Source organism: Vigna umbellata, chromosome 1 (assembly GCF_029865625.1).
Source record: "Vigna umbellata cultivar VRB3 chromosome 1, Vumbellata_1.0, whole genome shotgun sequence".
NCBI classification, from domain to species: domain Eukaryota; kingdom Viridiplantae; phylum Streptophyta; class Magnoliopsida; order Fabales; family Fabaceae; genus Vigna; species Vigna umbellata.
Window position 1 is genome coordinate 42,633,172 of NC_142165.1, and position 25,325 is coordinate 42,658,496.

Sequence of the window (25,325 nt, forward strand, 5' to 3'; positions counted from 1 at the left end):
TCTTAAATTTGAGATCAGAAGACTCGGAATTCATTCCTTTAAGTTTTTATTCTCAAGAAGTGTCAATTTTTTGAAAAGATGATTTCTTAAACATTTAATAATTTTTTAAAAATATTTTCTTAAGAATTTAAGAATGACTTGAAAGTATTAGATTAAATAGAAATAAAAATATATATATTAAAGTTGATATTTAAATATTGATAAAAGGGATTAAGATAAATTTTATATCCATTGAAATTAACTTATAAAGGCTAGGTAAATTAATTGTAATCAGAAGAAGCATTATGGAAAGTAGTATATGAGTAACACTATTAGGTTTCCACTCTCTGAAGGTGTTGGTGGTGAATGATGGAGTACGGCAAGATTTAAAGGAAACAAGATAAAGAGAAAAACCAGTCCAAATTATGGTTGTCTTTTTCCTCCAACAGCCAACGTTAAAGTCTAAACTACCTTGTCCTCTTCGATGGCTATCGTAACAAAGCCTTAATACACAGGTCATTATCCACAAAAACGGTTGGTCGTGAAGGAATTTGTATCAATTCAATTCCTTGTTAGGAGTCTGCAAAACCAACAACATCGAATAAAGTTATAGCTTTGGCAGACGGTGCATATACAGATTAGTTAATTTTATTAAATGCACAAAGGCTGAAAACCATTCCTTAATCAAAGTTTCAAAACGTGAAGTGTAACAATATTGGTGGAAGAGAAGATTTTGTTATTGCAAAGGTTGCATTTTTCATTTATGATATTGCAAAGTTCAGCCAACTTGTGAAATGGGGTTTAATAATTAAGGTGGTTTTTAGCGTTGAATTGTGTTTGCAGTGGCTGAGACTGTACTGTTTGTAAGTTAGTTTGGTTAAAGGAGGGCCAGAAGTTATTGTGTGGTGTGGGGAAGACACAGACCAATGAGTTGTGCATATGCAAGTGTTTGATTACGAGTTAAGTGTTTTCATGGTGTGATGCATCAATTGGATGGTGGTCTATTCACGGATGATGGGAAATTGTCCTACTTTTATGGCACTGGGATTTTGGTAGGACATGCACATTTTACCTCTCATCTTACACTATTTTCCCCCAAAACAACCTATACCTACCCTAAGTAAAAAACTTCTTACTAGTCTTATCAACAATTATTTAACTCATTGTTCTACCAACTTATATTACGTCAAAGTTTTAATATAATGAAAAGTTGAAGATTCATATGTATTTTATTAGTTTTATAAAATTATCGTGTTCCTTAATTATATAGTTTTTTTTTATGAGTCAAGACTATGATTTGGGATTCCATAAGCTCCAACTAAAAAAACTTCTAATGAGATTAGAAGCAAAAACACTATAATTTTGACTTTAAAATCATCAAAAGTGGTACAATTTTAAAGTTAATTTGATATAATTTTATTAAACTGAAATTATATCAAACTAATACAACTTCAATTAAAATTAAAAAAAAAACAACGAAATGAAGTCATATTATACAAATATGACTTCAGTTTATATCACTGTATATTAAAGTCGTATTAAACTACTAGAACTTCATTTTATATCATAATACACTAAAATCATACTAAATTAATATAACTTTAATTAAATTAATATATATATATATATATATATATATATATGTGTGTGTGTGTGTGTTTTAAAATTACACTATTTTAATAATTTTGAAATCAAAATTACAATATTTTATTGTTTTTGCCAAATTTAGAATGCTGAATAAAAAAATCAATTACTGTAGCCAAATATACTAAAATTAAAAACGATGTTCAGAAAGAAAAAGATAAAACTGATAAAATCTAAGTTGTATGGTACGAAATAATTATAAATTTTCTTATATATATGGAAAATATAGAAGTCATTTTCTTGAGTAGCTATCATTTGTTCCACCACTATTTAATTTGAATCTTAATTTCAGGTTTGTTACATCCCTAGCAAACTTTTTCTCTTTATTTATATTATAGATGTTGGAAAGTTTATTATCAAATAATTAAATGCTTATGAAAATTGTCATCTTTAACATGTGAGAGTTTTTGTTGTTAATTTATAGAAACCCTAAAACATAATAAAAAGAAAAAAAATGCTTTCAAACATTTTTTTCAAGATTGAAAAAAAAACTGTGACATATAATTATGAATAATGCACAGGAACAAAAATACCGATATTTATTGTTTTTAAAAGACCAAAATCATGGTGTAAAGTTGGATAATATATATAAAAAAAGAAGACGCAAACATTCCTTATCTAAAGTTTTAAACTAAAAGAAGTTGATTGGACGACTCATGTTTCATTAAGATTATGTCTTTCAAAATATGAATAAAAACATCATGCATTTCTTGTATCATAATACTTATGATTAAAAATTGTATGAAGAATCAATTGTATGATTAGAAGATCAAAGTTCAGCAACATAACTAAAAATGGCTTATGATTTCTATTAGAAGAAAAAAAAAATCATATAATAAGAATATAAAAGGTTTAAATCGATATAAGTTGCAGAAGCATTCCGAAAAAGATGTTCTAAGATATTTACAGACAATCAAAGAGTGTATACCATTGTCAAGGGCACTCGACAGAACATATCCCTACAAACATTATCAGAATCATTTGATACTTTTATTTTTATTGTAAGGTGAATATGAATTTTATGCTGACTTCACTTAATAATTAACCTGTATATGTAATTTGCGAAATCAACATGAACCATTCAAATAAAAAGTTGAAGGATGTGATTTCTCATCAGCCAAATCCATAAGATAATCATACTGTATGTCCTATTAGTTTTATACAAGTACTAAGCCAATTCATTGTTTTTTCAAAAAAATAATTTTCCATAACACCTTCAATTTTGTATAATCAAGAAATTGCATAAGAGTGGCCAGCCTACACAAAGTTTAAAATTCACATATTTTATTTTCAGATCATACGTATCTTTTCCCTCTATATATCACATTACTACCCTTTCGTATTCCTGGTAAGAAATTAACTACATATGTGCTGTGTATTTATGGGAAAAGCATAGTGAAGCAACATTTTAGACATGTAGTCTTTATCTACAAGCATACATGAGTAGTAAGTTTGAGAGTCTGCATAGACAGGTTCACCATCAGCCAAAAAGAATGCTGGATGGTATGTTTTAGTTAGTTTATGAGACAACTCCAGCACATGCATGTCTTAGATGCTTTTTGTCAAACAAAATAAAACTTTGAACTGTGATAACAAAAAACATTTAAACTACTCCACCTAAGATTGATTCCACTTTATCAGCATCTTCATACCAAATTGGTGTCATATCAAGTGGAAGGGACCACAGAGAGGTCCAAGCGGCCAGTCCATTCTTCACCTGGCTTCAACGTGATTGGTTTCTCAATCGCTGCACCATCCACGCACACCATCTGCTTGTACTCTTCATCCCCCAAATCCACTATCGCCTTGGACTTTTTCTCCCACGGATTCCAAACAACTATGCAAAACCAAACTTGGTTAGTTTCACCTGTTACATTGCGTACCAAAATTTCACTAACCTACCAACATCATTCACCATTTCATTTGGAAGTGCAAGGAACCATACCAACATCTGGGAGTCCTTCCTTTCTTATGACAATTGTCTGCTTCTTTTCGTGGTCTAGAACAGCCACCCCACTGCTGCCCGAATCAAGATACACTCGATCCACCTAATACATCCCGACAACAACATAAAAATATCTCACTTTTCTTAAATCAATGTCACTGTTTCAACAAGTTGTCTCACCTCTGATTCAAATGTCAATGCATCTCCTTGTTCCGTGAAGCGTTCTTGGTTGTGTAAGTTGTCTAGATAGTCAAGAGTTTCCAATCCTTCCACCCTCACTTCACTGCCAATGATAGTCAGAGATTAATTAACGTGCTTATGTAAAATCTTTTATTCAACGTTCTATTTCTTTATGTCAAATGTATGTTGTCATGATCACATTTGGTTACGGACCTGATATCCGAGACAGAGTAATATGTATGGTACGCAAAGGAGAAACTGAAGGGCTTGCTATTGACGTTCCTGACGCGAGAAATCAGAGTTAAATATCCATTGCCTCCCAAAGAGACCCTTAACCGAAGTTCGAAGCTGGGCAAAATATTCCAGATCAGTATCTCAAATGTTCGGAGATTCAACCGACAATTTAGGTGGGATGCGAAAAAACATGATAAAACTACCCATGTTTGCAATCGAGATCCCCCACATGTGGTTGGGGTCTCTGCACTTACGCCAACAATTCATTTACTTTTTAGTTTTCTTGCGATGTGAATTCTTGGACTGATTCGAGTTTTGGACAAGAAAAGTGTCATCATTTAGGTATATGGTTATAATTTCTCACAATTTATATCATGTTTTTATTGTCTAAATTCAAAAGATAAAAAGTGTGGGTTCTGGAGTAAGTAAACACATAATATGCATTTAATTCCGAACCTATGTGGCCATATTTTCAGATCATCTTCTGTTGGTTTGAGCAGCAAGTCAATATGGGCTTTTTCACTGGAATCAGTGGGTAACGGTGAAGGATCTTGATCAATTACCCACATTTTGTTCCGGGCAAACCCATGATGCTCTAATGATCCACGGTTTCTGAACTGGAAACATAAAATTACAAGAAGTCAAAAAAAAAAAAATTATCTAACTCTGTAGTAATTTTTCTGTTATTTATTTTTGGTATAAATATGTTGGTGCAATTTGCTTTTAGAAATTATTATCGACATTGAAATTATACCTGAGGGAAACAGATTGCAATTCCTCCTCGTAATGGTTTGAGAGGACTTATGATAGCCTGAGAAAGAAACATCACATATACAGAGAAAATTACATCCTCAAGTAAAAGCTAATTAAATAATAGATGATTCCAAAACAAAAAACAAAAGAAGTAAAAAATCCTCATATGTTTACCTTACTACTAGTGAACAAAAGCTCCTCCCCACGTTCCCATTTCCATGAAAGAACCTGCCCTCCGTGCAAACTAACCTAAAAGTGTCACCCACGCTAACATCAATTTATGAAAACAGTTATTTCAGAATCAAAAAGGAAAGAAACTATTATATGTTCTGGGATGGCATGATGATCTGGGTAATTTCTATCGGACACATAATGACATTTGAAAGTTCGTATACAAGTTTCAAAAACATGTAAAGTAGAAATTGATCTCAACGTAATAATCATTTACCATACAATAATTTCTGCAAAAAGGTGGTGAATGTAAGAGATCAGTGAGAGTTAAAAGAATCTGACCCTTGCCGAGGCTCCTCGATGGTTCCGCAGAACCACTAGGCCTATTCCGTTCCTATCCTTGGTAATTTCAACCGCTCTTATATCATCACTTCCAGCCGCAGAATGATTCATATCCAAACACCTTGCTGATTGTATAAACTGAAGAAGCAAGAAACGATATCAGTATCACTATTCTCGATCCCTTTAAGCCGAGGAGTTCAAAGCTGCTTCCCGTGTGGATACGAAAACAAGATTAACAAGTTCAGCTGCACGAAGCAGGTGAAAAACCACGGGTTTCCCATCACACCTTCCTCGTGAAAAACCAAGTTATCCCACGAAAATTGATACCAAAATCGCAACTTTTCAACCACCAACTACCTTCGCCTTAATCTTATCCAATGTCAATTCTAGAACTACGGTCAAATACAGACGCATGAAGCAATAATGGTTGTGATTACTGTCTGAATTTGTACTATGTACTATCTCCTGCCATCAAATTAACGGAAGCAGCTACCATAGTAAAATAGGTGTTAATGATATCCAATTCTTTCAGTTATAATTACCAATCCAAAACTAACGTTCTTCAAAGAGAGTTTCACTCATAGCCGTGGAATTAAATATTTGATCACGAGTATTGTAAGTATCAAATTAAACTGACAACGAGAAATCAAAAAATTATTTACCTAAACTCAAGCAAGCAGAGTTGAAGTAGAGTGGTTCCGAGTTTCAACCCCTGTTGTGAACAACTGTAATATGATTATGAACACGTGACCGCAATAACGGACTTAACTACCCGGTTATTTAGCAGTGTCAAAGTTTTGTTTTTTAAGGACATCGTGGTAGGCATAATTTAAGCTACAAAAATGGTATCCTTCTGTTTCTTACAGAAATCATATAGATGGTGGAACATTCGTGTAAGTACTATGGTAGAATTATGGAATGATGGAAATAACCATCAATTATTCGGACATTGAAGACAGTGACTCGAAGTCCTATATCCTTAATTAGATTGCAGTGGACCTAACATGCAATTGACACCATGGTCATTTTTTGAGTTTGTAAAATTATCTTATGCTAGAAAAGAGAGAAAGAACGATGCTTGTACTTCTCATTCACAATGTGGGTTGATGGAGAAAAGGAAGATTAGGGCCTTATCCTTCGGCATCGGTACACTTTCTGGTTCGACATGCATGAAAGTGATATGACAAAAATAAATACAATAGAAAAATCAACTCGTGGACATGATTGCCTCTGGAAAACCACATTCCTGACACTTGCCCTACTGCTAATTACATGTGGTCCAATAATCGACCCGTCCACCTCAAACTTTATTGACTAGTTTATAATTTTACATACACAAATGAGAATTAAATCTTTATTGAAAGTGACAAAAATATATCATGTAGATTCAGACTTTAGAACAGAATATTTTGAACCCCAACTGCATCCTCACTTTACTGTATATAATAATTTGTTCTCAGGGAACTTTTATCACGTAATTCAATTTTTACAAGTTCTCTTTAAGTTTCTTTTTGCCCCTCCTATTTATTTTTCATTTATAATTGTCTCGGACATCTCATTCTGTTTATTTATCATTGAATAGGTCTTCAAGCTGATCATATTCTAACATCATAGCCTTCCCTGCCTCAATATTGCACAGTGCCTGTAACTTACTAACTGCACTCACTGACTTTAGTATCTTCATTTGTTTTATGGATAGCCTTGAATTCTGAGCTTTGTGCAGTTGCAACAATTTTACATGATATTATCTTGCCGTAGAAAGATAATTGTGGTATATGATTTAATACTCTGATACTTGTGTTTGTATTCATGTTTTCAACGGTAGTTGCAGAACAGAAGAAAAGAGGGTGATAGATGTGAAAAGGCTTGTGTATATCATACCAATAACTTGGATATAAAATTAAGAATTAACATGTTGAGGAAGGAGGAGCCTGAAGGGAATGTATAGGTTGAAGGGTTGCCATTAAACTGTGAAGAAAACTGTTTTTTATATTTTTCTTTTCTTTTAATTATGAAAAACATGTTTCATCCATTACTAAAATATAAAAATGAATTTTATATCAATCGTTAAAAAAAACAAATTCTAATTTTATATATAAATAAAGACTAAAACATATTTAATTCAGTATTTTGTTATAAAAACTAGTTGGCAACTGAATACACAGGAGTATCAAAACAAGATTTTTCAAAAGAAAAACATTTTGACAAATTATATAATTAGATTTAATGTTGTTTTCCTTAGTCTTTATCTTTGCTGCAATAGAAGAAAAGCAATGAAAAAAAATTGTTGCATGACACCGTTAATTGTCTAATTTTATTATACGCAATCTTGTATCATTTGTTATTATGTTATTTATATAGATGATCACTTACGTTATAAGAAATGTACAATTTTCAATTCTTTATCATGCATACCAAAGAAATATTAATTATTTTACAAAATAAAAATAGAAACTCATTAAAGTAGAATTGGTAGTAAATATATAAGAGTTTTTACATTATACAGTATAAAAATTAAACCTTGAGTAATTTTTTTACATATGCTAATATTGAGTTTGTGAGAATGTTTATAATAATGTTACATTGTGAGTTAAGTGTGGATATTTGTTGGTTAATAAATACATTTCTATTAAGTATGTTTTTAATTTCTCAACTTATAATTTATAAACGTTGTTTTTTCGAAAAATTTATACAAAATTCATTTATATATTTTAATAATGCATCATATGGATCTCCTAAACCATAAGAAAAAAAATGTAAAAGAAAAGAAAAAGAAAAAAAATATATATTTTAAATTACACATAACTGAAACATTATTGGTCACATGTTTTATCTTTTAATCAAGTCACTGATTATTAGATACGTTATCTAAAAGTTAAAGTTAACATGATACTTTAAAAATTATATTATAAAATTAATCAACATAAGAATAAAGAGAAATAAAAACTAACTTAAAACATAATAAATTAAAAAAAAACGGAAAGACTCGCATCTAAACTAAAAGAAATATAATAAATACTTATATTCTAAGTAGAATCAATCTTTAAGAATTAAAAATATTTGATTATGTTTAACTAAGTCTTTTTATCACAATTTAAATTCAATACTATATACGATAAATAAAATATCTAATTAAACAAAATCATATTTTTAAAATAAAAGTAATAACATATGGTATATATATAATTTTATTTATACCTATATATAAAGAATATTTTTTTGTGTGTTTACATTTATTTTTCAATTTTATCCTTTAAAAAAATATTTTTTTAATTATAATAATTATTTTATCAATCTTACTTTTTAAAGCAATTGTTCTTTATTATTATTATTGTTATTATAATTATACATTAAAATATTTTTTGTAGATAGTTCTTCTGATATTAAATAATAGATAAGTTAAAAAAACAGTTAAATTTATATAAACAATCACTTAAAAAAATTGATAAAATAATTATTTAATTTAGAAAAAATATTTATTTAAAAGATAAAATTGGAAAACAATTGTGAACATAAAAAAGAGATGAATCGCCTATATATAAGTGTAGATTGTTATTACTATAACTATAAAATTAAAATAACTTTTATAAGTTTCCTGTAAATAGTTTTTATTATTTTATAAATAGTTTTACAATTAAAAATTAGGAAATTTAGAAAACCTATCTAGGTTTTAACTTATCTATGTTTTTCAATAATATTATATATATATATATATATATATATATATATATATATATATATATATATATATATTATATAAAGATGATTCATCTTTTTGGTATCTATAATTTTTTTAATTTTATCTTTTAAGTCATATATTTTTTAAATTAAATAAATTAAAATAATATACAAAATAAATAAAAATTATTTACATTTTTTTATAATTATATTATTAGAGTAAATAGAATGTATAAAGAATATACATTCGATTATTTTAGTCCTTATTTTACATTTCATTCCACTCAAAACTAAAATCTTTAGAAAAACATATGTGTAAAATGAATTTACACTATCATAAATCATATATTTTAAGTTTGCTTATTTTTACTAGAATATCTTAAAAGACATATGAATAATAGTGACATAAAAAATATATTTGTATTTTAATGCAATTTTTGTTAAAAATTTATGTATTCTAAAATTCTTATAATATCATTTCATTAATTGTTTGAGCTCAGTTCGTTTTCTTTTTCATTGAGTATAACTTTCAAAAGACTAATATGTTAAAAGAGAATCCCCCAATAAAAAAAAACAAATTTTTAAAATATGACACAAGTAATATAAATAAATCATTTTAACAAATTAATTTGAAATTAAAAAAATCATAGTAAATTGATCAAACTTGTGATTGACCAATTAAGTTTTTGACTTTTAGATTGAATTACATGAATTTTTTTAATACTATAGTAATGATACAAAGTAGTTATTTATTTCGTTAGAAAACTCAATTAACCATTTTTAGTGGGTCTTCTCATTTCAATCACATTTTTTTTATCTATAATAATAATAAACCTGAAATCCTATTTAAAAAGAAAAACCCTTAGTATAGTATTAATCGAATAAAAAAATTGTTAATAAATTATATCGATGATTTAAGTCATGTAACTTAATTCACGCAAATTAAAATGAGTAAGATGAATTGATCCATTGGATTTATAATATTCCTTATTTTTAAAGTAACTATTATAAAAACTAATAAATTTATATTAAAAAAAAATCACCCATAAACTAAAATATGTATTTTAAAATGTTAAACATCAAGGTACATAAATAAGAGGTGAGCTGTTGTGGGTTGGGGGCAGAGAGAGAATCCGTATCAAGTTCAATCATCTAGGAAGTTTCCGGTGTATCGTCTCTGAGCATCCTCTCTGAAAATGAACGACGCAGATGTCTCCAGGCAAATCCAGCAGATGGTGCGGTTCATCCGCCAGGAAGCAGAGGAAAAAGCCAACGAGATCTCTGTCTCGGCCGAAGAGGTAATTGTTCATTGTACGGTTTTCTCCTCTTTCGATTTCTAATTCATGTTCTCAAAACGAATCCTACAGGAATTCAATATCGAGAAGCTGCAGTTAGTTGAAGCCGAGAAGAAGAAGATCAGGCAAGAGTACGAACGCAAAGAGCGTCAAGTGGAAATTCGCAAGAAGATGTAACTTCTAAACTACCTTTCTATCCCTTTTTTTTATGTTGTTTTGGTCTCTGTTAGTTTGAAATTCGTTAGGATTGTTCGTTAGCTGACATTGCTTGAAATCAAATTCTGGAGACCAAGTCTTACTCGTATAGATCTTGATCCTTGCTTGTGATATTAATGCAATGTCCATGGACTGTGATTACTGTTACGGCAAAAGCTTTATAGAACCAGATTCAATGCAATCAGTCCAGTTATTTTTTGTTGTAATCACTCATTCAGTGTATTTATAATTGAACTGCTGCGAAGTGTTTTAAGTACTACAATATGACCTGTCAGATCTTTATTGAACACTTCCGAATTGCTGAATTCGCGAATGCATGCAATTTAGATCACTTGTGAAGTAGCCTATTGGATCCTTGTCGTCTTTTCCTAGTATTCAATTAAAACAATAATTAATGATAATTCCATTTTAATTTTTGCATTTGGAATATGTGGCCATAGGTTTAGTTTAGTCTCTTTTGTTTACTTATTTACTTTGTTTGGTTTGAATAGTTGATGTTCAATTTCCTTTAAGCTACTGACATCTGTGGCAAATTACTTGAAGTCAAAGATATTGTCGAAGTTGGATGAATGAGATTGAGGGTTTAGTTCAGATAGACGAATTTTTTAAACACAGATCTGAGTGTTGTTCTTCAAAGTGGTAAAAACAGTGCTGCTTGTGATATTTTATGTTTTAAGGCTCAATTCTCTGTTTTTTGTAGTGAGTACTCGATGCAGCTGAACGCTTCTCGAATTAAAGTTCTTCAAGCTCAGGATGACGTGATCAGTTCCATGAAAGAAGCTGCATCCAAGGAACTTTTGAGTGTGAGTCATCATCATGATCATGTGTACAGAAACCTTCTTAAAGATCTCATTGTTCAGGTCAGTTAAATGTTTAGTTTGTTACACCTACTTATGGTTCGATGCTTTTATTTTACTGTTTTTCCAAGTATTGATATCAGATTGTTGTTTGCATTTTTTTAGTAAAGGCCTTGCACTGAGGCAAATGTTGTTATGGTTATTTATTGTACATCTGTTTTGTATTATTTGTGATGATGGCACAACATTGTATCTATAACTAATATTTTCATTGCTAATTGCTATTACCTGGAGACGCAATTGTATCAACGTCAGTGATTGTTTTGTGATAGGAACTCAGGCATTACGAGATGCTTGGTGGAATATCTAAGTGTTTGGTTCTCTTCTCTTAATACCTGGTCTTTTAGGGTGGGTTCCCCAAATGCCTGGATACTTATCAATTCGTATCAGAAAAGGTTGTTGGTTTCTTGGACAGGGCTATCTATGGAGGGTTTTGATTAACAAGGAAGTTGAATGAAGTGTCAGCAAATGAAGTGTCATAGAATGAAAGCTACCAAAATGTCTACACTTAGGAGTGATGCTATGATAAGAACTTGGGTTATTATGGAATGCCAAACTCCCATATGAAGTAGTATGGGATGTGTAGTGGAGTATTTAAGTGATTGGTTCTCTCTCCTTAATAGCTAGATTTTTAGGACGGGTTTCCAAGTGCCTGGGTACATTTGATTGAATCATTTCTATTTCTTGATTCCTGACATGGAACCAACCTTTTTCTCTGAGTTGTGTTCAATGGCAAGGGTTCAATTCCTGTCCTTACCTCTTACCCTTACCTGGTCAACATGACCTTTATAAACCTTTGTAATGATGTGTCCTGCTAGACTGCTGTTTACAAATCACCTTCTGTTACGGTATAAGAAAGGGGGTAATAATAAGGTTTGGAAAGTATATGAGAAGGAGAAGGAAGGTAGGAGGGAAGTGAGACTGAATGGTATTGACCGTAAAGGCTGAACAGTAGTCGAACGGTGGAAGGCATGGAAAGGTCTAGCCGAATGGTGGAAGGTGGTGAAGAGCGGGAGCCGAACGGTAGGAGGTAGGGGGGATCAAGCCGAACGATGGAAGGCATGGGAAGGTCAGGCCAAACGGTGGAAGGCGGTGAAGAGCTGGAGCCGAACGGTAGGGTGCAGGGGAAGCAAAGCCGAACGGGATCTGGACCCGATCGGTTGAAGAGTGACTATCCTAATTGGGGCAATAGTTAGGATAGGCAGGAAATATTTTATTTAGAACAATATTCATATTTTATTCTAGGGAAATATTTTATTTAGAAAAATATTCATATTTTATTCTAGGGAAAGATTTTATTCTAGGAAAATATTTTATTCTAGAGAAATATTTTATTTAGGAAATAATTAGTATAAATAAAGGGAAAGTCTAGGGTTAAATGTATGCTTTTGATTATTGAGTATGGTTGACAGGCGACTATGCGTCCTGCGAGGGAGGTTATGCTCCCAAGTAATTGAAGGATGTTATGCTCCCAATTATTATTTACTTTTGTTTATTCAGATATTACCATCAATAAAAGATATTCATTCGTCCATTATCATTCGTTCTTTACGTGTTGTGAGTGTGTGTGAGGTTGTTCTGGTTAGGTTTCGTACTCAGGTACGTAACACCTTCTATGCATAAGTATATGTAATGTTTGGGTACATTTTGAATCATAACTATTTCCTGATTCCTGAAATGGGAACCTTTGGTCTCCGTGGTTCGTTTGATGGCATGGGTTCAATTCCTGCCCTACATGATCTTTTTAAACCTTTGTAATGATACATTCTGCTAGATTGCTGTTTATAGATCACCTTCTATGCTTGTCTGTGGACTTGGAATATAATGTAAGGCTGTGTGTTGCAGTGTTTGCTAAGACTGAAAGAACCTTCTGTCTTATTGAGATGTCGGAAAGAGGATCTGCACTTGGTAGAGCATGTGCTGGATTCTGCTGCACAGGAGTATGCTGACAAAGCAAATGTTGATCCCCCAGAGATCATTGTTGACAATCAAGTCTATCTTCCTCCTGGACCCAATCATCATAATGTTCATGATATCTTCTGGTAAAGTTGTGTTACAATTAAATCTTAACTAATTGTTCAGGGATTTACTTTCTTACCCTATGCTATACTTTTTTCCTCTTGGTTAATTATAATTTAACATTGTCTTATGAGAAAAGTATCACTTTTAAATATTCTGTACGTAGTAATTCTTACCCACAACAATTAATGATGCTTCTGAAAATCGGATTAGCTGTTATCTGCTTAGATATTTAAATTTCAGTTGTAGCACACTTGATTGTTCTTGTTGATATTCAGTTCTGGTGGCGTGGTGCTAGCTTCTCGTGATGGAAAGATTGTGTGTGAAAATACTCTTGATGCACGACTTGATGTAGTGTTTCGTAAAAAGCTCCCTGAGGTAAACTTTTTTGTGCATAGTAATTCTTATTCTGTGATATGTATCCCCGTTGTTAGATATTTTCCCTGAGTTGATGATGCAGTTGACTTCCATGTTATTTTCAAGTAGAAAAATGTTTTTTTTTAGATATTGAAACTTTAGCATTGAAATACAAAAAATAAGGGAAACTTCAGGCAAATCATTTGCTCTTGTGGCCACCACCTAGGACAAGTAATCGAATGTATCTATCAAAAGCATCAGGGCTTAGTTCAGAATTTCTGGGGCTTAACTCGTCATTTATGTTTGAGGCCTGGTTTAATTTAACCTTTAACAATTCTCAGTTTATTCTTCAAAATTTCTAAGCTGCATGATTGTTTATAAAAACTTCATAATAATCAAGTAATTGTATCATTTTCAATAGATAATTTAATTCATTTAACGTAACCTATGACATCATTAATAGGATGTAAGCAATGTTTACATTTGACTAACTTCATTCAATAGTACCAAACAATTATAATATTATCAATAATATTCTGTAAGTAATTATGTATTTATTAAAAAATCCTAAAAATTCTGTAAGTAATTAATAACTATAGTAAGACATTCATTTCTTTTTACTGATATATTGTGTTTTATGTTAATTAGGAAAACATAGTCCTTATGTTAATTATGTTAACTTTACATATTCATGTGTATTTGGGCTTAGTCCATATTCTCATTATTATAAATACATTATCCTATGTGTATTTTCTACACAAGGGAGATTAATTCTATACCTAATTTTAGTATATTCAGCATTTTCAATTCTAAAGTAAGTCAAGGCTATCAATATCTAATACAAAATTTGGTAAGCCTCTTCAAGACTTCCAAGACCTGTATGTATGGACTCACCTGACCGCTTCAAATGTTCACTTATCTGAGTGAATATGAAACAAAAGACTGACATGAATTTAAGGAACATAATAACAATTTAATATTAAAATATATGAAGTTAGAAGGACAATGAGACCGAAAGTAAGACGGAAAGCCAAAATGGAGATAATTAGAATATTGGATACTTAGAAAATTTCGTGATTAGTTGTCTAAAAAAATTAATACTCATTCATTGGGTAAGATATTGGGTAAGATATTGGATTAGAATAATTAACACAAACACACACATATATATAATATCAAATATAACCTTAGACATAAAATTAAGAATTGGCACTAATTATTAAGTTAAGGGGAAGGAGATTCCATTAAGATTGCTCTCACTCAAATAACTTCGTTGTAGCATTATGTTTCACACCCCAATTTACGTATTTGTCTTGGGAAGTGCTATTCAGTTAACTCCACAATATTACTAGTATACAGTTTCTATTGATTGCATATAGCAAACTAAAAATGACTATTTTGATTTAGTGCCAAATTCGATACCTCCTTTCTTTCCTTGTCTATTTCTGTCTTTGTAATTTCTAGACTGGTCCAGGAGATCCTTTTCATTAATTGTTCCTCGCATTTCCTTTCTCCTCCCAAACACATATACATTGTAAACCCTTTAATCCAATTCATTATTTTCCAGCTTTCCATATTCTTTAGGATGATAAATTTGGTTAGTCATTGGATATGTTGAAGTTATGATAGCCAACATTCTTCTTTATGTTTTTTCTTGGGAAAGGGTGAAGGGGTGTAATTATTTTGAGATGATGAGCTGGTAAATCGTGTCAAACGATTAGATTCTTATGAAGCTTCTTTTTCCTTGTTGCAGATCCGAAAGCAGCTCTTTGGACAAGTTGTTGCTTGAGGTTTTCGATTGTATTGTTTCGTTACCCCTAGATTGTTTATATCCCGAAGCATAAGCTTGTCTTGGACCTGAATAGCTTTCGGGCCGTTGAATTATAAGTATTATCTTTTGAATAATACCATTTATCGTTATTTCAGTTGCTCCCATATAGGTTATCATGGGGGCATGTGGTGTTCAAAAATTTTCTTAGTGATGATTGTTATCACCGTGAGTATAAGTGTTTGCTCTGGCCCATTGCTGCTTTGAGCTTACTGGTAATAATGTACCATATATATAAATATTTAACACCAGTACATTACTGTCAACATTGTGACAGAAATATAACTGCTCTCTTGTATCTAGTGCAAGTAAAAAACAAAACAAAAAAAGAGTGGAGATAGTGAAATTTCGGGTACATGTAATGGGGGGATGAGAATTGGACCGCGTTCAACGAGTAATTTCATTCCTATTTGCCATGGATTAGGTCTGAATAGTAGTATAACATTTCTGATATAGACCCTTATAAATAAATTTACATGACTTGGTGATTACAAATAGTTACTAAAATTGATCTTTAATTAAATGTATTTTTCATACACTAGTACAGGTTGTGCATTAATTTTATGAAAATATAAACCCGAGGAGTAAAATAAATTTATAAATGATATACATTTATGTGTGGGTATAAATTTGATTTAGATCGGTTGGTGGTCCAAATCAAATATGAGAAATCCAATAAAAGAATTATATATATATATATATATATATATATATATATATATATTGTTTGATTGGCTTTCTATTTATTCAGTTTTGAAAGTTTTGGATTGATTTATTTGTATTTGTGTTTTTAGTTACCCTAAATCTTGCTTTCTGCGAGTTTAATCATTCTTGATTATACTAATTTTTTATCAATTAGTTTGCACAAAAAGTTTGAACGCTCTTTATTATACCAAATGGTGTACATCATGTTATATAAAAAGTTTAATCATTATTTCTTCTACACCACTTTATATAAATGAATTATTCATTTTCTTATTAAATGTTGCACACCAATCACTAAAGAGTTAAAATGTTTTTTATTTTACTAAAACTTGTATACTAATTGGGTGTTGCTCCTCCACCACCACACTTTTCTCCCTCCACCTCCCTTTTACTATTTTGTGCCTCAGTAAAATTTTATTTTTAGGGTTATTATTTTTTAATTTTATCCATTCACAACATATTTCACTAATAACTTATTCTAGTCCCGTACATGAGTAAAATACTTTTCTTTCATTTTAACATTATATTTCTTCTTCTCTTTCTTTCGTTCGTCGTGAGATACTACAAGTTGCAAAGGTTGGTGGTGGTGGAAAGAATTATCAAGCAGTCTCCCTCTCGTGGTGCAGTATCGCTCTCGTGGTGCAGTGCGTGGAGTGGTGCAATGCGTGTCGTGCTTCCTCGTATTCAAATAAACCTTGAAATAAAACCCTAAAATAAAAAACGTAACCTTTAAACGGAGGTGACATCCTTCAACGGATGTCAACATCCGGAAAAACGGATGTTGACATCCGTTTAAGGAAAAACGGATGTTGACATCCGTTTAAGGAAAAACGGATGTTGACATCCGTTTAAGGAAAAACGGATGTTGACATCCGTTTAAGGAAAAACAGATGTTGACATCCGTTTAAGGAAAAACGGATGTTGACATCCGTTGAAGGATGTCACCTCCATTGATGTATGCTTCCTCACGCTGGTTGAGGCTCTGGACGCTCCTTGATGTTCCTCCACATCACGGCGGCGACGCTCCTTTACACCACGACGACAATAGAAGCTTTCAAACCAAAAAAAAACTGGAAAGAAAGAGGAATGGAAGTGCGAGAGGTGGGAAGGTGAAACGAAAATGGGAAAAGGAGAAGAGAGTTTCGTGGGTGGGTGCTAAGAAAGTAAAATTAGGGTTTCAAATTATTTAAAATAGGGTAAAAGTAAAAATCTTTTTAACTTAAGGATATAATTGTATTTAAAATAATGTGGGGGAGGTGGAGGAAGTATAGGGTGGTGGAGGAGGGAACAACACCCATACTAATTTATATAGAGTTTGAGAGGTCTTAATTTGTACCAAATTTACATCCATTTAAATAAAGAGTTTAATCACTTTGAGTTTGTATTAAAAGTTATGATCGGAATTATTTTTCTGAGTATAACCTAGAATAATCAAGTTCAACAAAACATAAGTTTCGATTTGCACCAATAAGGAACAATGTGTATATTTCATTAGAAGAGTACTTCAAAAAAAATGGAGATAAAATACCAAGTGGTAGAGAAGGCAGATCTTGCTCTAGTAACAATAGCCCAAAAAAATGAAGAGCACAAATTTTGATGATGTTTCAAAGTCAAGTCTCAAGTGCTTAGGAGGATCTTCATAAAGACTTGTTTTTATATTAAAGTTTTTATAATTTAGTAGATTGATGTATAGGGTGTGGTTTATTTTTTATACTATGTGTTGCTTTAAAATTTGTTTTAAATCAATCGATTATCAATTTATAATAAATTATGACTTGTCATAATTGATTAGCAAATTATGAACATTTTTATTGTTGTGCATTCATTAAATGGATAATCAATTATCATAATTGGATAATTGATTATCACACGTTAATTAATTCACAATAGATTTTTGGAGTGACATCTCTATAAATTAGATCGGGACTCTTATTCACAAATATGGAATAACTGAATTTCGAAAAATCTTATGTGCAGTGTGCGATGATAAGTGTTCTAGGGTTTGTTGAACCCTTGTGCTTTGGCTTTGAGAACTTGACGTGTTGGCATAGAGCGATAACTTTCACAGAAAGTATGATTGAGTGTTGTTGTTAGCATAAAGCGAGAACTTTCACAAGGAATGTGGTTAAGTGTTATTGTTGTTGCTGAGTTAAAAGCCTATTGTGCAATTTTCTCTCTTCCTTGCTCTTTAATTTGTTTTAAGGAATTTTTATATTTACCTAAGAGAATTATTAAAAGAACAATTTGAGATAAGAAATCATTTCACTTCCTCTTGGTTTCTTCAACGCGTTAACCATTCCACTACATCGCTCTGACAACTTCCAAAGCCATGAAATCATTGTTAGGTTAGATTATCCTATTTATAAGATTTTGTAGAGACCAAATTTAGCAGGACGAATGGTAGGGTCATCAATGAAATTGTTTGAATTTCATAATTAGTGTGAAGGTAGAGGGTCAATCAAAGCACAATGTCCTATTGATTTTATCGATGAGTTAGTTGCACTTGCATGTAACAATTATCACTTTTAGGTCATTTTTGTTGATGAGTCTTTAAATGCTAATTGGAAAGGAGTTGGAGTTGTCTTGCAAGGACCAAACAACTTGTCGTCGGACTAAACAACTTGTCTTACAAGAACCTATTGTATAATACTGAGGTCATCTTGATCAAAACCAAAGTTGCATTATGTAAGATTGATGTCTTCTTGGCTAGGACCAAAGTGGTGGTTACATGCGACTAGTGATCATACAAGGTCAAGATTAATGACATCATATTCAACCTAACAAAGTAGTAATGAATTCATATAACATTCATTTGCATTTACTAAAGAATCTAAGCCTTCATAAAATAATATACATGTTTAATATAAAGGATCAACCGAATCAAGTAGGGACCCAAAATAATGAAGTATATAAAGGATATTAATTCTCAAGTAAAAGATATCTTGAAATTTATTCAAATTATTGGATTAACTTAACCACATTAACTTATTTGAATGTTAGAGTATTTACATGTATTCATCTTCTCTTGCTCATTCAAGGATTAAAAAAGAACATCTTGAAAAGTAAAACAAAGATATATTAAATATTGTAGAACAACTCAATTCTATACAAAAACATCTTTAATATAATATTAATCAAAATATTTCCTTTTAATTATTATATAACTATAATAGTAACAACTAGAAAAACCTATATAATAAGACTTACGTAATCAAATTGTTGTGTTGAAATACATTCGGATGTAAACAAAGTTGATTATCCGATCAACTTATTGATTTGATTTCAAAATCGAATTAAAACAATAGTTAATTATACAAAAGATGAAACTCAAACAAATAGACCAAATGAATATATGATAACTAAAATTTGAACTCAATAAAAATTCTATTTATCATAACGAAAAAGAAAGATTCGTTTAACAATTATATGAATTTTAAGTTTGGAAGGTTGCGTTCGAAATACTAATAAAAATTATAAATTAGTTACTAACAACTAAATCAATTTTATAGCTAAGATACTAATATACATTATTTTTATGTAATATTAAAAGATAATTATATCATCATTATTTATATTTTATATCTGGACATGACTAAAAAATCATATAATGATATCTTCCAAGAAGTATTTTCAACTTATACGCTCTTACATTTAACCTTGTGGTATTACTTTATAATTTTCATACTTAAATATTAAAGTCTTATTTCCGTTTAATTTACACTCATAAACATAAAACTTTTATTAATGCAATCCAAAGTTCAAAAGTTTTATTTCATTAACTGTTTGAGTAGAGACATTTAAATGGTAATAAGAATAACATGTTTCAACTTCTTAAAAGATAATAGTAGTGAATTGTTATATTAAAAATTTGAACATATAAGACTTTATTTAACATATGTTTAGACAATTTTTTTTATAAGAAATTCTCTCATAAAATGTCTTAAATTTTAGTTATTTATTTATTTTTTAAATCTTCTAAAAATTAGGATAAATAAGTGTTTGATATATTGAAAGCGCAACTTTTTATTTTACAATTGTTAATAATCTCAGGAGTAGTTACATAAATATGAATTCACACACGTCAACATAAGAGTAGTTTAAGAAAAAGGTAGCCACCAAAGAGGTTTGACCATGAGATATAAAAAATATAAGGGTTCACTGGCGCAACAAAACGAAGTCGTTTGATCGTGGAGGAAATTCCTATACGTCTTGGAAGCAACGTCGTCTAAGGCAGCTCCTCGTTGGTGGTTGAGTCACTGGCCTTTCACTTCCTTGACGAGTCCGCCAATCTCACCAACCCAAGCAAAATACGCTCATTCCTCCTCTTGCTTAATTAAACACCCTAAAAAACCTGATTTACTAATTAGATAATCTATATTTATTAAATAATAAATTAATAATTAACAGAAGCATAGGCCACCAGATTTATAACTACAAAGACACTTTCTCAGACATAGTTGGATACTCCAATATCACTTAACAAATCTCAAATCACCACTCTCACCAACCCTTCCTTTCGAATGGAGTCAGCAGCTCTGTCACGCATAGGCCTGGCGGGCCTGGCCGTGATGGGCCAGAACCTAGCCTTAAACATAGCGGAGAAGGGTTTCCCCATCTCCGTCTACAACCGTACGGCCTCCAAAGTCGACGAGACCGTAGATCGGGCCCGCAACGAGGGCTCCCTCCCGCTCACGGGGCAGTACACCCCACGTGACTTCGTCCTCTCCATCCAGCGCCCCAGATCCGTCATCATCCTCGTCAAGGCCGGCGCTCCCGTCGACCAAACCATCGCCGCTCTCTCCGACCACCTCGAGCCCGGCGACTGCATCATCGACGGCGGGAACGAGTGGTATGAGAACACCGAACGCCGCATCAACAACGTCGCCGATAAAGGCCTCCTCTACCTCGGCATGGGTGTCTCCGGCGGCGAAGACGGCGCGCGCAACGGCCCCTCCCTCATGCCCGGTGGTTCCCACACTGCGTACACCAACGTCCAGGACATCCTTCACAAAGTTGCTGCGCAGGTTGAGGACGGCCCCTGCGTCACCTACATCGGCGAGGGGGGTTCTGGGAACTTCGTGAAGATGGTCCACAACGGAATCGAATACGGAGACATGCAACTCATCTCGGAGGCTTACGACGTGTTGAAGCACGTTGGTGGCCTGTCGAATTCTGAGCTTGCGGATATCTTTGCAGAGTGGAACAGAGGGGAGCTTGAGAGTTTCTTGATTGAAATCACTGCGGATATTTTTAAAGTAAAGGATGAGGATGGTGAAGGGTTTTTGGTGGATAAGATTTTGGATAAGACAGGGATGAAGGGGACGGGGAAATGGACGGTGCAGCAGGCAGCGGAGCTGTCGATAGCTGCGCCCACGATTGCGGCGTCGTTGGATTGCCGGTACTTGAGTGGGTTAAAGGAGGAGAGGGAGAGTGCTGCGAAGGTGTTGAAGGAGGCGGGGATGAGTGATGAATTGGGCAAGACTGGTGTGAGTGGGGTGGATAAGAAGAGGTTGATTGATGATGTAAGACAGGCTTTGTATGCTTCAAAGATTTGTAGCTATGCTCAGGGGATGAATTTATTGAGGGCCAAGAGTAATCAGAAAGGGTGGAACTTGAATTTGGGGGAATTGGCTAGGATTTGGAAGGGAGGGTGCATCATAAGGGCAGTGTTCTTGGACAGGATCAAGAAGGCTTATCAGAGGAACCCTAATTTGGCTAGTTTGATAGTTGACCCGGAGTTTGCTAGGGAAATGGTGCAGAGGCAGGCTGCGTGGAGGCGGGTTGTGGGGTTGGCGGTTTCGGCTGGGATTAGTACTCCGGGAATGTGTGCTAGTCTTGCTTACTTTGATACCTATCGGAGGGCAAGGCTGCCGGCGAACCTTGTTCAGGCTCAGAGAGACTTGTTTGGGGCGCATACCTATGAGAGGGTTGATCGCCCTGGGGCTTTCCATACCGAGTGGACAAAGCTTGCACGCAAAAGTGGGACTGGTGTTGGTGCTCTCAATTGATGATGAGTTTTGGTTGTTTGGCTGTTGGTCCTGCAGTGCAGCGTTTGAGTTGTAATTGTTTGTCTCTTTGAGGATCTTTGGTAGGCAGAGCAACTATTTATTGTTTTCTTGCTATAACTGCTTTGGCTTAATAAAACGAAGGCATGTCATTTGACTTCCACTGGCTTTTCCTTTGGTAGAGTACAAGTTGTTGATGTTCTTGTCAAGTGTATATTTGTTTGAAATTAGAGTTATAATTGCACTTTTGGATTTGATTCCTCTAAAGTGAGGAAGGCTAAAGTAAGTAATCTACTAAAACATTCATGATTTATTTTATGTATGTGCATGTGATGCTGCTTGCTTGATTCTCTGAAGTAACACTGTAGAAGAAGAGTTCGATCCTTGAATTTTATATATTATATGAAACATATTCAAGAGTTTCTTAACAAAATATGATGAGAATTGTGTTGCCTCCTGTAAAGCAAGAAGCGTTTTAGAATGTTGAAGTATCAAGAAAATTATGATTGATATTTCTATGCATTCATAATTTCTCGTGCAAGTGATATATCTAATTTTTCTGTAACCAGGGGTATCTAGACTTCTATTATACTCCTTCTGTCTCTCTTTCACATGATTGATCCATTTTGGAACGAGAGTACTTTTTGTTGCGATTTCAAATTTAAGGCGAATATTGGATCAAAACCTTGGTTGAGGGACCTCATCACCAAACCATTTCTGCATTTGATATTGATGGTTGATTGAAATTGGCACTTTAGTCTATATAAAGAGATGTTCGTGGTATAGGCGCCCGATCCTTGTAATATGTTTGAATAAATTCATGAGTTTCTTGATAAAATATGATGAGACTTATGTTGAAGATTCATGTATCAAGTCAACTGTGTTATAAACATCAAATAAAGCTTTAATGTATTTTGGTTTCCCGTTTATATTGTTTTAGGTGATTTTGGTGCATCTGCTGAAGGATTTTCACTTTTTCTCGCTTTGTAACTTTGCATGTTTGTACACTGTAAGGTTTTGTGCTTCTTGTCGTGCCTTGATGACCAAGTTTTTTATTTTTACTTTTTGTCAAATGAAAGCGTGCTTTATATTGCTTTTCTTTGGGCAACCTTGTGGAGTTAGGACAGAGTAATGCTTTTGTGATATTGTTTCTTTTGGAGTTTACGTAACTTTTTTATTTCTTTAGTTTATTAAGTTTAATGCTACACTTTACAGTTGTACGAGACTAATTAACAAATGCAAATTGCTTAGTGCCATTGAGAAACCCCGGGCAGAAAATATTTTATGGTACTAGTTAAAAGAAATTCTTGATGTATCTGTAAAGTATTCCTTCATTTGTATTCAGAATCATGCTCTGTTCATTTCACAGAATGAACGAACCTAGCTTGTTATACTTTCACTGACCAAAGAGTATTAGCTAAATGACAAGGGTGATTGGGAAAAGATTACAAGGGGAAGAGCAGTGAACTAAAGAACGCCGCACTCAAGAACTGGCTGAGTTCTTGTCACTGCTGCTGAGGGCATTTTACTATTGCCAACCCATCTACTTTGAAGAACCTGATCCTCATTGGCTTGTTTTTCCATTGCTTGAATCCTCTTGGTCTTGAGAAGTCTCATGGAAGAAAACCCCGCATAGCCAACTATAATCAAACTAAAAAATCCAACTACAAAGCCAATCACCCACAGATACCATCTTCCCCTCTTCTTCTCCAGTGGGAGTACTACCGAAAAGTGACCCTGGTCTCTTGAGTAACACACTCCAGGGGCACTCATCTGAGTAAGTTGAAATGTACCGTTGGCATTGAAAGCTACACATCTCACCCTTGAGTTGATGTGACCCCTACCCATAAGTGTGATGTTAGGAAATTGAATAGAAATAGGCTGACCCATTGTGTTGAGAGTGAGGTTTCTTTCACTTGTATCCGTTACATTTGAGGCATCGAAAACCAGAAAACCAACAACAGAAGAGATGAGTGAGTAACCTGGCAAATTGTAGTAGAGGGTTGACCAGTTGCCCAGGTTTTGGTACACAATAGCCAACCTCTTGACATGGGGAATGGACACGGTTCTTGGTGGGATCCGAAAGTAGCTAAAGTTGGCACCTTTGTTCCAGAGCCTTCTGCTTCTAAGACGTACTATTGAAATATCCATACCAGACAGGTTCCTTGGAAGAAGAGCATCATACAGAGCACCTGTTTGAGGCCTGTGCTTGACCAGTGATCTGAAAGCAAAATCTTGAACCAAGGAATTCAATGATTCACTTGCAGGAGTGTTGCCCAAGCTGTGCACCAAGGAGCAGCAGGACAACGTGAGAGGCAGCACCCAGATGAAATCCCAGTTCATATTGTATCCCATGAACACTTCAAACAAAGAACAATAAAGACAAGATTGGAGGAATTGAAATGTGGCGATCTGTTTTAGGTCTTGTTGATTTCATTTGTATAATATAGAGGTCGTTGTATCTATAAATATACCAAGCACCAAGTCCAATGATGTTTACTTTCCACAAAGAAGAAGCATGCTCGGGTTTGGGTCCCAATTACTGACTCCAGAGGGAAGAAAGGCTCAAAAAGTCGCAAATTGACTAGGGGCATTCTGATTCTATCTTATACCTAACGGTCTATTTGGGCTTGTGCCTCTGAGAATCTTTGTTACTACAATGCCAGAAAGCATGCGTTGATTGCTCAATTTCTCCCCCTCAATGGGAGGCATATCTAGAAAATGCAAATGATGAATAATTCCACTAGGAAACCAAGGGCATTTCTTCCTCCACCCCCAAATTTTAACTTGCAGCTCTATAAATTTCAAATTTACCCTCCTGAAATTAAATTCATTAGGCATTTACATTTGTTGGTGTTGTAGTGTTTGTAAAAGTTGTGGTGTGCTCAGCGGTGGTGCCTGGTGGTAGTTTCCTGGTTTAGAGTTTTCAATTACAGTTTTGAAATATGTGGAAACATTTTTTGAACATAACTATTTCTGTATTTTAAAATATATATTTAAAAATAAAATATAAAAATACATTTTAAATTGCACATGTATTTTCAATAAACATAATTAGGATATGTAAAATTTTGAAAATAAATTTCAGATTTTACAATTTAAAAACTTCAGTCAATC

The 25,325-nt window shown here is 33.1% G+C and overlaps 4 protein-coding genes across 5 annotated transcripts; 2 read left to right on the plus strand and 2 right to left on the minus strand.

Annotated features, from left to right (window-relative positions):
- Positions 1-2,942: 2,942 nt before the first annotated feature.
- On the minus strand, positions 2,943-6,167 carry LOC124834392 (putative glucose-6-phosphate 1-epimerase). 2 transcript variants are annotated; one of them, XM_088103215.1, is made up of 9 exons: positions 5,911-6,167; positions 5,249-5,713; positions 4,910-4,984; positions 4,737-4,793; positions 4,439-4,599; positions 3,962-4,096; positions 3,749-3,851; positions 3,569-3,671; positions 2,943-3,460 (listed from the first exon to the last, which is right to left on the minus strand). In XM_088103215.1, the coding sequence occupies exons 2-9, from the start codon at positions 5,357-5,359 to the stop codon at positions 3,291-3,293; spliced, it is 915 nt and encodes a 304-aa protein (XP_087959341.1). In that variant the 5' UTR covers positions 5,360-5,713; positions 5,911-6,167; the 3' UTR covers positions 2,943-3,290. The 2 variants fall into 2 exon arrangements, with proteins under 2 accessions (XP_087959341.1, XP_047165019.1); XM_047309063.2 differs by having other exon boundaries at positions 5,249-5,386; positions 5,911-6,166.
- A 3,856-nt stretch (positions 6,168-10,023) lies between these two features.
- Positions 10,024-15,783, plus strand: LOC124834384 (V-type proton ATPase subunit E-like). Its single transcript, XM_047309055.2, has 6 exons — positions 10,024-10,224; positions 10,294-10,394; positions 11,138-11,297; positions 13,140-13,336; positions 13,592-13,691; positions 15,424-15,783. Exons 1-6 carry the CDS (start codon positions 10,123-10,125, stop codon positions 15,457-15,459), a joined length of 696 nt encoding a protein of 231 aa, XP_047165011.1. The 5' UTR covers positions 10,024-10,122; the 3' UTR covers positions 15,460-15,783.
- A 4,822-nt stretch (positions 15,784-20,605) lies between these two features.
- On the plus strand, positions 20,606-22,371 carry LOC124834388 (6-phosphogluconate dehydrogenase, decarboxylating 3, chloroplastic). Its single transcript, XM_047309060.2, has one exon. It carries the CDS (start codon positions 20,724-20,726, stop codon positions 22,209-22,211), a length of 1,488 nt encoding a protein of 495 aa, XP_047165016.2. The 5' UTR covers positions 20,606-20,723; the 3' UTR covers positions 22,212-22,371.
- Positions 22,372-23,437: 1,066 nt separating this feature from the next.
- LOC124834382 (uncharacterized) lies at positions 23,438-25,109 on the minus strand. The gene has a single exon (XM_047309054.2). It carries the CDS (start codon positions 24,561-24,563, stop codon positions 23,676-23,678), a length of 888 nt encoding a protein of 295 aa, XP_047165010.1. The 5' UTR covers positions 24,564-25,109; the 3' UTR covers positions 23,438-23,675.
- Between the last annotated feature and the right edge of the window lie 216 nt (positions 25,110-25,325).